This window comes from Talpa occidentalis, unplaced genomic scaffold (genome assembly GCF_014898055.3).
Source record: "Talpa occidentalis isolate TD23 unplaced genomic scaffold, MPIMG_talOcc4v2.1 talOcc4.5, whole genome shotgun sequence".
NCBI classification, from domain to species: Eukaryota; Metazoa; Chordata; class Mammalia; order Eulipotyphla; family Talpidae; genus Talpa; species Talpa occidentalis.
In genome coordinates this window covers 93,342,949-93,357,173 of record NW_023604861.1, presented here as the reverse complement: position 1 = coordinate 93,357,173, position 14,225 = coordinate 93,342,949, and the positions used below count along the sequence as shown (strand labels likewise).

At 42.7% G+C, this 14,225-nt stretch overlaps 1 protein-coding gene across 1 annotated transcript in view; it reads right to left on the bottom strand.

Annotated features, from left to right (window-relative positions):
- KCMF1 (potassium channel modulatory factor 1) overlaps positions 1-13,576 on the bottom strand; it is a 64,558-nt gene extending 50,982 nt beyond the window's left edge. The window contains exon 1 of the mRNA XM_054701798.1: positions 13,489-13,576. Within this exon, the coding sequence (XP_054557773.1) occupies positions 13,489-13,504 (16 nt within the window). The 5' untranslated portion in view covers positions 13,505-13,576. The remainder of the gene's footprint in view (positions 1-13,488) is intronic.
- Between the last annotated feature and the right edge of the window lie 649 nt (positions 13,577-14,225).

The following is a 14,225-nucleotide window of genomic DNA, read 5'->3' as shown; positions in this document are numbered from 1 at the left end:
CTGGGATAATATGTACCTCATACCACTATTGTGAGAGCTAAATGAGTTCGTACACATGAAATGCTAACAATATCTGATACATAATAAGCACTCAATAAATATTATTAACAAAGCAAATGCATGTTTAATATTAGTTACTCCCTCTCCCACCTCTTCATTTACTTTACCTCTTTCCCCTATTTAAAGAAACCCACTTCTTAAGGAGAAATTTAATACCTGTGTGACAAATGCTACTATGGAAAATGGGTGGTCAGGAAAGGGTCTTTGTAACGTAAATTGTATCACAATCATGGTTCTCCCTCTTAGGTCTATATCATTCTATCCTACCCTGTTTCTTACTCCTAAACAGGCACTCCACCCTTCTCTAGATGCTTTTTTCCTTAGAAATCTAGCCAACCCCCTTCAATGTTGGGGGTTATAAAACACTTCCTTCTGGCCAAAATTTCTCTCTCCTGGGCCCCAGTGTAGTTATTTCTCAATTCCTGATTTCTATCTAGTAGCCTACTATCACCTTATATTCAAAATGTCAAAAGCTAAAAATCACCTTTTCCCTGTTTATTTCCTTCTATCTTTCCTAGAAGAAACTGCTATTCTTCCAACACCCTGAAATTATACTTTATTCCATATTTTCTCACTATGAGACTGAATCTCAAAGCATTTTGTTTCCTTTTTTGTTCCTACTGTCATTGACTAATTCAGGTTCTTTTTTTACTTCAAGCTCATTCTAGCAAATGGTGTTTAACTCAACCTCCCTGCCACAGGCACCAGTCTATCCCATGCCCACTACTACACTCATCTTCCTAAAACATACCGTATTTTCATCATGCCCCTTCTCTGATTAAAACTTTTTTAAAAAAGATTTATTTATTTTTATACAAGATCCAAGGTACAGGCTAGATGCGCGGGAGGGTGAGAGGATTTGCCAGAGACAGAGCGGGGAACAGAACATGCAGACTGACAAAATACACTGCTGAGGGGAGCAGCGGGCGAGACAGGAGAGTTCTGCTTCGCCATGTGGGATTCTCTCCAGCCAGCCGGGATTGAAGCCAGGATTGAACCGTCGCTGCAGAGGCTGCGGACAGCTTCACAGTGTGGTGCTCAACCACCTGTGCCACCGGGAAGGCCCTGATTAAAACTTTTAATGCACTACCTCTACCCTACATCCCACAATCTGCTTAGAAAAAGAAAAAGATTACTTTTAGAGTGGCAATCAAAATCCTTCCTTATCTACCTGGTTCCAATCTCCCTTTCTAATCTTATCTGCCATGATACACAGTCACATTACATTTAAACATTGCATTATCCAGTCTAGAAAACATGCACAGCCACCCTTGGAAAGCGGCTGAACAAGTATTCCAGAAAAGAAAGTCTTCTAGCACTGAACTGGAAGTCAGAACAAACTGGTCGCTGCTCAGCTTCCCCCATGGAACCTTGGGTAATTTAGTCAATGAGTCTCACATCTCATTCCAACCACTTATATACAGGAGTCTTCTGCATCTTCTGAACTTTGGTCTTCTCTCTTATCCCATTCCCCTCTCAACAGCATGTCTTATATTTTCTTAGCTTTGTATTTCACCTCTTACCATTCTCACATTTGACAGACACCACAAATCCAACTCTTGTTATAAAAATACAGTATTTCTTTAAGTCTTGAGTCTAAATGACCTTTTGGAAATGCTTTCTCTGATACCCAAATAATACAGATTCACGGTCCAACACTATGGAACTTGCAGTAATTGATTTGACAATTATTGTCTGGTCATATTACAACTAGTTTATTTTATGTACTTAAACCTTACCATATCTCCCTCTCCAAGAGGAAAAATTACTGGAGTGTCCTATTTACTTTGTAATACCTATTTCAGTATCGTGTTAGTAAGGACTCAAGTTTTGGAATAGACAGTGTAGGCCAATATTTTTGAAACAGCAAGTCACAAGTGACAAGTAGACTGTGAACGCAATCTAGGTTTAAGATTTGTTTATTTATGCATACAAGAGCTGGGGTACAGGCCAGAGATGCAGGTGGGTGAGAGGATTCACCAGAAACAGAGTAGGGAGCAGAAAAGGCAGATCTACTGTAATACACCTGCTGAGGGGAGCAGCGGTTGAGACATCAGAGGTCTGCTACGCCATGTGGGTCACCTTCCTGGCTGGGGATAGAACTCATGCTGCATTGCCTGTGGATAGCTTCATAGTGCTGCGGTCACAAGTACCGACATTTTGCTTTATGTACTATGAGCACAGTACAGCTCTGCTGTACTCTTAGTACAGCTCACAAACATATATATGTAACTGTTGTAATGTAAGATGAATTTCTTGGGGCCTCCCTGGTGCCGCAAGGGGTTAAAACGCAGCACTATGAAGCTATCCACAGGCAATGCAGCATGAGTTCTATCCCCAGCCAGGAAGGTGACCCACATGGCGTAGCAGACCTCTGATGTCTCAACTGCTGCTCCCCTCAGCAGGTGTATTACAGTAGATCTGCCTTTTCTGCTCCCTACTCTGTTTCTGGTGAATCCTCTCACCCACCTGCATCTCTGGCCTGTACCCCAGCTCTTGTATGCATAAATAAACAAATCTTAAAAAAAAAGGATGTATTTCTTATAATGTGTATTTGTAAGTTGCTCATGTAGATTACCTAATTTATAGGCTCAAGGGTTTGATATTTAAACCAGGGAGATAACTGCCCTCCAACAAACACCACGCCCTTCAGAAAACATCAGTTGAATAGAAAACATAGATACATGGGTCTGAGAAATACTAAGTTTGAAAGAGTGATGAGTGCAGGGTTAAGATATCTCTACAGAGAAGGGCTTCTAAAATGAACTTCTTGGGACCTCCCTGGTGGTGCAAGGGGTTAAGTCTTAGCACTATAAAGCTAAAAGCAGTCACTGCAGCATGAGTTAGATCCCTAGCCAGGGAGCTGCCCTATGTGGCAACCACTGCACCCCTCACCAGTGTATTTCAGTAAGATCTACCAGTTCTGCTCTCCACTCTGGTGAATCCTCTCATCCCCTGCACTCTGGCCTGCACCCCAGTTCTTATATGCATAAATAAAAAGAAATTGTTAAAAAAATAAATAAAATAAATTTCTCAAAGTGTTTAAAGAGTCCTCACTGCAGCCTACAATACAAGACTATGCAGGATCTGGCCCCAGCTAGCCATCTTCATTTCCAATCCCTTTTCTCTTTAATCAAAGTCTGCCCCTAGCCATAGTCTTGCTGCTGTTCCTAGAATATCCCACATTTCAGGGCTTCTGCATTTACTATACTGTCAGCCATATCCTTCCTCTTTAAACACCCTTCATCAATTCAGGATTTTTTTTCCCTTTAAATGTTCCATTTTCAGAAAGGCCCTCCCTGCTCACCATATCTGAAGAAGTCCCAGCTTTCTATTCCTTTAACCTGCTGTATGGTTTTTCATAATACTTATCACCATCTAACACTCTATTACAAGTATATCTGATTATGGTCTATTTCTTAGAGCCACAAACTTTCTCTGTAAAGAGCCAGATAGAAATATTTGCAGTTTTCTGTCACATTATAGCACAAAATTGGCTCAGTCAGTATGTAAATGAGCAGACCTTGCTGTGCTCCAACAATACTATTATCTACAAAAGGAGGTATTGGGCTGGATTTGGTCCATGAGCTATATACCCTGGGTACATTCCTTCTAATATTATAGAATGTGAGTGTCACAGGAATAGGAATTTTCTGTTGTGCTCACCATGGTATCCCTGTAGCCAGAACACTACCTGGATCCAAATATATATATTCAATAAATATGCACTAAGTAAATAGTACTAAACCTGAGTGCGAAGTGACATGCCTCTTCCACCTCCTCAAGTGACAGTAATATATGATGTTTAAGAAGAATGAGGCCAATGTCAGCAGCTTTATTCCCATTTGGTTATCATGCCATGAAAGATGGTCCCACAATCATATGTGTCCCTATCACCAATAACAACCATCTTACACATAAATACCATTGATCATAATGGGGTCCAGGCAGAAGCATGTGAAAACAGATTGCTAGGTCTACTTACAGAAGTTCTGAGGTAGGGGGGCTCGCTGGTGGCGCAAGGGGTTAAGATGTAGCACTATGATGCAATCTGCAGCCACTGGAGCAGGAGTCTGATCCCTGACCAGGGAGAAGACACACATGGCACAGCAGACCTCTCTTGTCTTGCCCGCTGCTCCCCTCAGCAGTGTATTTCAATACAATTTGCCTGTTCTGCTCCCCATTCTGCCTCTCGCAAATCCTCTCACCCCCTGCATCTCTGGCCTGTACCCCAGCTCTTGTATGCATAAATAAATAAATCTTAAAAAAAAAAAGTTCTGAGGTAGGGTCCAAAGTAGAGTCCAAAAATCTTCATTTCTCTCAGGTGATGCTGCTGCTGCTGGCCCTGGAACCATACTTTGAGAACACTGGATCTAAGTACCCCAAAAATATACTCAGCATTTCCATACTATTAAAAAGAAAAAGTCACAAATTCCTGATGTTCCAGTGATCTCACTGGAGGGGGACTGAAAAGAATGGAACCAGAAAATGGACTGTTTGATGGAACTGTAGCTTTAGTAAAATGAAGGCAGAAAAACACTGAAATTTTTCCAAACTTCTTCCAAAACACTCTCTTTTTACTTGCAAATCTGGTTTTAACTAGCTAAAACAATAAACAAAATAGGTGAAAAAGAGAAATCACCAGTGGTTGGCTAACAATGATAATGGACTAAGAATTAGCTCCATAATCAATTTCCTTAATGACTTTAAAGCGGCCTCCCTGGTGGCTCAGGGGTTAAGTCTTAGCACTATCAAGCTATCACCAGTCACCATGGCATGGGTTCATGAGTTCCATCCCCATTCAGGGAGTTAACCCACAGGGCAGGGCAGGGCCTGCTGCTCCCCTCAGCAGTGTATTTCAGTAGATTTGCCTGTTCTGCTCCCCACTCTGTCTCTGGTGAATTTTCTTATCCCCTGCACCTCTGGCCTATACCCCAGTTCTTGGATGCATAAATAAATCAATCTTTAAAAAAACTTTAAAGAAGAATCATAACTACCTGCATTTCTACTGTTAGAAGCAAAGAATCTTTTTATGATGGATACTAGAGATCCAATTTCATTAAAATGAAATACACTTACATCAAGGTAAACTTCAAATGATGAAGTCTGTCACCATCAGGAAGAAGCCACTACTACCTTCTGAATCTATCATAATAGAATTTGCAGTGGCCTCGTAACAATTTCTACAAGTTCTACTTTGTCAGTGCAGGGGATTTTTAAATAACTGTCCCAAACTCACATTTACAATCACCCTGACATCATTATTTGCTCCACCAGTCTGAAAAGTCCACAAAGGGATTAGAATTTGTAAATACTTATAGCTATTTATAAAGTGAGTTTCTATTGAGGGTATATATGTTGTAAAATAGATTTAAAAATTTTTAAAGTGGAAAAGGACATAAATCCGAGAAGCAGAAATCCAAAAAGTTAATGAATGAACCACTAAGAAGATGATTGTATTATATCAAACTGAACCTACAAAAAGATAGCATATGATCAAAGGATGATACTCAACTAAAGTTTAAAATGTTTCTTAGCTAAGATTAAGCACTTTTCATGAAAATTTAGAATCTGAATTAAAATATGCTAAGTCCACATCATCACAAGATTTTTAAACATTTTGTAAAGAAAAAAAAAGAATGTAAAAATACTGACAATTTTTTATGTTGATTACATATTGAAATGCTATTTTGGATATATTGTGTCAAAGTATTAAATCATATAAATTACTTTCAACAGCTTAGTTTTGTTACTGTGACTACCAGAGAATTTTATATTACACGTAGCTTGCATTAGATTTCCACTGAACAATAATGGTCTACTCCCAATTTTACAAAATTTGCTATCTCTTCTTCCTTTGGGTGGCTGCTAAAAAGCCTATAGAAAATGATATGGAGCAATGAATGAACATGAAGATATATAATATGTCATATAAAATGAAGATCCTTGGTACTAGCCTAACACATGAACACCACAGGTCAGGTGCTCATCCATTGTTTCACTTGAGATTCTAATCACTGTCTTCCCTGGGAAAGGGAAGCTTAGCACCACTTTAAGAGACCACTATGTGTATCTATACCTATAGCTACACAAACATACTGTAGTGTTTCCATTAATTTCAAATTGCAATTAGCCATGTCAGTTCATAGCCATGTCAGAACCCATAGCAGTTAACAGGCTGAATGAAAAATCTCTGATTATAAAAACTCCCTGGTTCCTAACACACCATCAGTCCCAGTTCCCAGCATATATCTCATTCTTACAGAAAAGGGACACATCTGTAACAACTCTTTTATATAATCCCTGCCCTCTTTACTTCAACGACCTTAACTCCTAATTTAGAAAGCTTCTCATTTGCTTGCACTGCCAAACCTCTACAAAGAGGATACCAAAGGAGAATACCGGTTGAGGAAGGATAGCAGAGTAATTAGGGTCCAGCTACTCACTCCAATAATTCTTATATAACCACTAGGACTTCAAAAAAAAAAAAAAAAAAAACCTATTGCAAAAAACTACAATGAATGCAAAAACTGAATGTTTAATCCCATGAGCACTTTTTCTAAGCATCAAAAGGACACAAAGCTATGTGGAATAATCTATCTGAATATACTTTAACATACAGATGTGTGTAGAGACTTCATAGTTTAAAAGACAATATTGTTAAAGAAAAAAAGAAATGTGCTGCTGGGCAGCATTTGAATTATGAAATGTAAACAAGCTAAAAAAAAAAAAAGGAGGTTGTGGTGCAAATACTTACAGGATTTAATTACTCCTTCATAAAACATAAACTTCAAGGACTAATTCCAGCACACTGGAAAAGAGCTACAGCCTATGCAACAGAGAAGTATTTAATCCCCAAATTCATGTTTCAAATCCACTAAATATTATCATCCTGCAGCAAAGGTCAACAACTTCAGTACACAGTCCATAAATATTTGCTGAATGAATGATTGAAAGAACCAGAAAACACACACACAGTGCAATAAATATGCAGAACCCATGGCTAGTTAACCTGAAACCAAAGCCAGAAGTAGAACAAAACAGTACCCTGAGTCTAGTCACAGGCCATTCCCGACATGAGTCAGCTCCCCTAAGTTATTTTCCCTCTATGTGGTTTATTCATCCCCTCTTACTGTCATGAAAGTACCAAGTCCTCTTTCCTACAATCTCCCTCCCTCTTAACCAGCTAACCCAGATAAAGAGAGGAGAGCATTTTCCAGTTCCACTGTTTTTTTAGATTAGTATTAACATCTCTAACAATCACCCACAAATGTTCACTGTACTCCCAGTGGCTAGATACTATGCTAGGTGGTAAGGTACAAAGGTAAGTGTAATACTACACCTACCCCTCCCCTCTGGTATCAGGAGGCAGATAAACAATTATGGCATAAAAAATGACTAGAGAATAAGCCAGGCGTGCTACTGGACCCTTAACTTTTGCTAGATGGGAAGGAGGGTGACAGTCTTAAAGGAAACAGTAGCCAAAAAGAAACAAAAGTCAAAACCAAAATTACACTTGGATATACCTGTGACTGTTCTAGTAGTTAACTCATCCAGTTAGCACTCTAAAGTGACTCCTAATGAAAATCCTCTCACTACAGAAAAAGCTGAAGTTCATGGCAGAGTACTAGCAAGGGAAGAGGGAACTCATTAATTCAGCAGGAAATAATGAGCAAACCTAATTCAGTCATGATATCAAGAGGCTTCACTGGCTTATTCTGTATGCCACTCCTAGCTGAAAATGATTTTACTGACCCACTCTTGTGATTTCAGTTGTTTTTTTCTAGCAGTGATGGCTTTGAAGGATCTATCCATACTTTCTCCCTGCTACCCTCTGTAGCCACTGGCAAGGTCTGCTGCACTACTTGTTGGCACTGTGGCCATGAAAGAGATGAGACCAACTGATTACATACGTGAACTGGATGGATCTATACTCTGCTACTACTATTCAGAAAGACAAATAAAACAGGATTAACAAATACTGCAGGAGGACAGCAAGAGAGGTAGCAGAGATCGCCCAGTGGAAGGTGGCTAGCAAGACAATTCATCTCTGGCTAGTTTTACAAGTTTCCATGTTTTGGTACCCAGGTCTCAGTATATTCAATCAGGTATGAGAGTTGATTTTCTGACTCTATGGTTATAGATCACAGTTTTGTATTTACCATGCCTAACTTTCTTCTGCCGGCACCCTCCTGACCTTTTGTCCTTACCATCCCAAGAACGTCTCTTTTCTTGGCCACTAACTTCCTTTCCATGGAATATAGGTACCATGTTATGTTCCCTTAGGAAGATGTCTGCCTTATTACATATCTCCAACGTGAATCAGGACAAGGCTAATACACAAAAATGACCACATTAAAGAAATGTACTCATCCGTATAAATCTTAAGGACTCCTTGATTTTAATTATTTCAGCAACTGAAAATACCATATTATTTTAAAAACATGAAAACAGCTCTTAGCACAACACTGAAATACAAAAGTAATCTTTTATAAACAAAGATTTTAATTATCAATAGCACTCTACTTTCTACTTTCATGAAGTATAAGAAATGTTTCCTCTGAGTCCATATTTGTGAAAGCAGCCCCATGGCAGTATTTATAATATAATAAAAACTATTTCTAGGGTATTTCAATGATATCTTAACCTCTACTAAAATCAACTTCTGAAACCTCCAATGGGGGGAGGGGAAATGTCAGCAAATGTATATGGGAGATGTTATAAAGCTGATGTTTGAAAATGAAGTTATGACTCATAAGCGCATAGATTTCTTTTTAAACTGTTGCAAGACTAATATGAAGGGATTTGTGTGATCATTTCCATCAGGCGTTTCATAAGTTTCTACTGTGAAAAACTTTTCAATCTTGAAACAAGATTGTTGCTAATACATCTTAGAATTCTAAAACTAAAATTAATTTTTCCTAAATTAAACTTCCAACTTAAAATAAGAAAATTATATAACATTTTAACTTAAACATGAATTTAAAATATGGGGGAAATGAGCCTCCAAAACTAACTTTATATAAAATAATAAAGACAAAGATCTCAGAAATTAAAATTTTTACATTTTTGCCCTATATTAAAAGCCAAGGTAAATGTAGTTCATGATTTATTGAAAATGAAAAAGCTTTAAGAAAGTTGTAATCTTGTAACAGATCATAGTTAAAGTAAAACAAATTATCCAACACCCGTAAAGAGCTTTTCAGTGAGAGCCAATTTACTTTGCTACAGGAAGGCAAAAGTCACCACATTAAAATGACATGCTAATTACAAATCCCGGTTTAGCCTCAAATCCTGAAAACAAATTATTGCAATTCACTATGATTATTTATATGTGTGTTTTTAGTGTCAGACATTTTTAAAGAATAGAAATTTTAAATCTACTAACCAAAGAACGGCACAACTTTCAAAAACTACATTAATAACCTACCTACTCTTGTACTTATTTTATCCTGAAAACAAACAGCACCAGATGCCTCTGAGAACAGCATATGAATGTGATCACCTGGCCATTTCTTCAGTATTATTTTTACATATGAAAATCTTCAAAAAGCTAGGTGAAATATAAACTAGGTAAAGAAAGGGACACCATTTGAAATCTCAAACAATTTTATCCAAAAATCAGGAGTAGCCCACAAGAGCTAAGAAAGGAATTTTTAAAAAATTAGAAATCACAGAAGATTTCCTCCCTGAAAGTAGGCAAAATCAGGAAGAAAGAAGTTGTTACCTTGTCATCAATGTTTCTCTCTTCTATGACATAGCTCACACTGCTGCAGAAGCTGTATACACATGCATCATCCCTACCACACTTAAAACAAGGAGTTGTGTCTTATTCATTCATCCTCACATTCCTTGGTACCTAGCAGAGTGCTTTATGGATAGCAGGGACTGAAAAAAAGTTGAATGATTTAAGTCAATATATGTATTCCTAACTCCAGGTGATCGATTAGGCTCCAATTCATGTAAGAACATCTAAAATTTCACTTTAGCTAGTAAGCACTGAGTAATTTGGTGTGTTTTTTCAATTTGCAAAGCTATTAAGTGGATCTTAAGCGCTGAGTAACATTTATATTTTAAACACATTTAAAATAAAGCATATAGTGAAACATTTTAAAACAAAATAAAAAGTGATTGGATTCACTGTGTAGGACATGGAACTAGACGGTGACAGTATGGCGAACATAAAATGACTGGGCACTAATACTGTAAAATGTTTGTTAACGTGGAAAAAAACCCCAAACACTACAAAGTGAACTGAAGGAGAGCTGAAATGCTGTGTAAGTTGAAATGGGCAACCCAGAGACTGGCTTACTGTTGAGTACTGCCATCTCCACGCAGGCAGGGTCTCTCGAGAAAGGCAGTGAGCCTATTTGCCACTCAAGAGAAAACTACTGCTACTATCCCAATCTATGATGTTGCTAGAGACCATGGGCTGGTTCAGTCCATGGATTCATTCTCCATTACCCAAAGAAAAAATGGAATACCAAGCAGAGGGTCTTTTTGGTACTTCCAACAATTCCAGGTCCATCAACTTTCCATAGGTCTTGTCTCGAGCAGAAAAAGGCAAATTATAGGTGGAGGGGACAAAGTGGGCCAAACTTGGCCACTTACTGTGTTAATATGGCCTGCAAGCTAAGACTGGTTTTTACATTTTTAAATGGTAAAATAAAGAATCATATTTCATGACACACAAAAATGACATGAAATTCAAATGCCAGTGTCCATATACAGTTTTAATTGGTGCACAGCGTGCTCATTCATTTAGCGGCCTATGCACTACAATGTGAGAGAGAGACCTTATAGTTTGCCAAGCCTACAAGATATACTACCTGGCACTTTTCAGAACAAGTATGCTGACCCCTTTAAGCATTTCTACATACTCCTGTTTGCACCTCTTTTCTCAATAGTACACTGTTTCACAAGGGAGGCTCTACCCTTAACAGGTGTCCATTTGGGGGTTGTACTGTCCATTACATACAATATAGAGCAACTCATTAGGGTGGGGACAAAGACAAAGAACATAGTATATACATATGGAAGGGGCTAAAAAGGAAGCATAGTTCAGATCTTTCACCAGACTACTGGGTCACACAACTGAAAGGTAACAAGACCTACAAAGAATTTCAAAGTAGATAGATGATTTTAAAAGCTCAAAAATTGTATCACCAAGAAATGCTTTAAAAAATGGGATTAGTTAGCCCAAAAAGAGAAAGATGAGAAAAGCTATAATAATGAGGGTATCAAACTGTACATTTGTTGATAGGTTAAGTTACTACTAATGAAAATGACAGCTTTAAATAATATTCCATAAAACACAGCTAATGAACTAAACGTGATTCTTAATGAAGGCTACCATTCCTGCCTCAGGCCATAAACTAGACCCTTAATATATGATCACTTGTCAAATATTGTACCATAAGTTGTCAACTGATGTAATACAGGAATGTTCCTTTTTCAGAAACATCTGGCACTTTGTAAGTTACCAGGAAAGGTGTGCTATCCATGTGATGAGATTCAGTAATGTTCAAGTAACTAATACTTAAGCTTCACAACGACATGCCTTTTCCACGGGTCCAAACAGAGGAAATGGGGTTAAATTACAGAATTTGTGCTACATTTAAGAATGTTTAATATTGTGTGATTTTAGTTGCTCTGAAAGAGCAAAGTAAAGGAATCTCCTCATAGTCAATAAATTAGAAGATTCAGTTTGTATCAGGATGTTTCTTGAAGCAAGGGGAAGGGGCCTCAAACACCACCCACCGCTATTAGTCTATAATTTTAACTTTCCCAGTTCTTAGGAACCCACAACCTTTGCTCACTTTCACTTTGCCGAAGGTGGTTAATGTACACACAACTACAGTCTAAAATAAACTTCAATATCCTATATCAAAATTTGACTATAACTTTAATTACAACTTTTAAATTGCTGAGAGAGGGAATATAGGCCATTAAGCTTTAAAAATGGGAAAACAGCAACACTTCCATATATTTCTAAGTACCTTGTTATTTCAAAATGTCCAACACTTGTACAGTAAGTGAAGATGTAGTGTATTTCCTACTAGTTTTGTGACTTCTGAAATGCAAAATCCTTGAACACAAAATGTTCTTTGAGTCAAACTCACGTTGCAATTAGTAATGCAAATTCTGAATCCTGCTCTAAGTATAATTTTAATCAATCTGATTTTTCAACCTCGAAATTCTCAGGCCTGTATTTCCCCAAGAATGCTGTTCCAACGGTGTGAAGCACACACTAATCAAACTCACTAAACTTTCTCTGCTCCTACATCACCTATACAGAATTTTAAAATTCAGGAGTACACAATACTTTCAAGTCGCCTGTACAATCTTGCATTAACCTCCCCAGGACAAACTTTTCGCCAAGTCTCTTAACACTTTTTATTTACAGTCCTGAGGTAGTGAAACAAAGAAAACACAAACCCCCCTCCCCCTTTTCTAAACCATATGGCAGTAAATTGGAGTTAACTTATTATTATTTTTTGCCAGCTCAACGCCTATACACAGGCCCTAAAATTGTCCTCTTTGTGCCCTGGGACTGATCTGCGCTACAGCTTATTTGCAACTGTACCCCAATCACGTTTTTGAAATCGCAAAACAAAGTCCCAAACAACGCCTGCCCATGACCACACTTCACTACAGGCATTTACCAAAACCTGGCTTAGGTAGGTGTGCACGCCCGGCGAGGGCCCCGCAGATCGCTGGGAGCGAGTCCCGCTCCGACCGGGTGACCGAGCGGGGAGTTTGCTCGTCGCGGCCGGGCCGGATCCGCCCCGGGAACTTGGTTACCCGAGCCCAGGGACGCGCCGAGGCCTAGCCGCGAGGCCGGGGCGGGCTCCGGGCGGCCGTGGCTTCCAGCCCCCCGGCCGCAGCGCCTTCCCGCCCGCACCGCGGTCTCCCGCAGGTAGGGGCGTTCGCCGCCGTCTCCCGGCGACCGGACGCGCCGCCGGGTCCGGCTCCGGGTCCTGGGTGTCCCGCCGCCGCCCGCGGCGCCGCTCGGCGCGTCTCGCCGGGCCCTTCCGGGGCGGCGGGAGCACTAGGCCGCGGCGGGGCCCGCGGTTCCGGGGCCGGCCGGCCGGGCCGCGGCGTCCGGTATCAGTCCCGAGGGCTCGGCTCCCGCCGGTAACGGGCCCCGCCGCCTCCCCTCCCCCTCCCCCTCCCCATGACAGTGCAAACCCTCCGGCCGGCCCGGCCGCCCCGCCTCCGGCACCAGGCCCGGCTCAGGCCCGCGGCCGTGCGGCGGCGGCGGCGCCGGCCCGGCTCCCAGCCCTCGCCCGCTCGCTCTCGGGCCCAGAGCCTCGGGCCCAGCTCGGGCTCGGCCGAAGTCCCCGCCGCCTCCCGGCCGCCCTCCGCGGCGCTCGGCCCGGGCGGGGTAGGCCGAGGCCCGGGGGTGGGGGCGGGGGCTCCTCTCACCTTCATGTCGGGACATCCTAGTTCAGACGGTGGCGGCGCGGCCCCTCCCGGGCTCCGGCTGCAGTGTCCCCCGCGGGGTCCCGGCGCTGCCCGCGCCGGCCGGCCGACTCCCACTCGACTCCCGGGCTCGGCCGCGGGGCGGGGTGGGCAGGGAGCGCTCCCGCGGCGGCGGCGGCGGCGGCGGCGGCGGCGGGGAGGCGGCGCGGGGCGGGAATGGGGCCGGGCCTGGCCGGGGCTGAGCTCCTCCAGGAGGCGGGTCCGACGCCGCGGCTCCGCCGGCGCCCGCCGTGACTCGGTCACTCTCGGGCCCGCCGGCTCCCGGCTGCGGCGCCGCGCTCCGCAAATCCCGCTCCTCCCCTCCCCCGGCCCACCCCCCGCCCCTCTCCCCCAGCTCCCGGCCGCCGCCTCCTCCTCCTCTTCCTCCCCCTCCGCCTCCTTCCGCCGCCCGCACGCCGGCCCGCCTCTCGCTGCCCGCGCCGGGCCCAGCCGCCCGGAGGCCCCGCGGCCGGCGGGCGCGGCGGGGGCGGCGCGGCGGCCGCGGCTCGGGGCGCGGCGTTTGTTCGCGCTCGCCGGCAGGCCGCGGTCGGGCGCCCGAGCCGGGCCTGGGCCTGGCCGCCGCGCCGCCGCGCAGCGCGCAGGGAGGAAGAGGAAGTGCCGGCCGCCGGCGCCCGCGGCTCCCCCAGAGGCCGGCCCGCTCCGTCCGGGGCGCGCCCGCCGCCCCCACCCGCGTCGGGGGC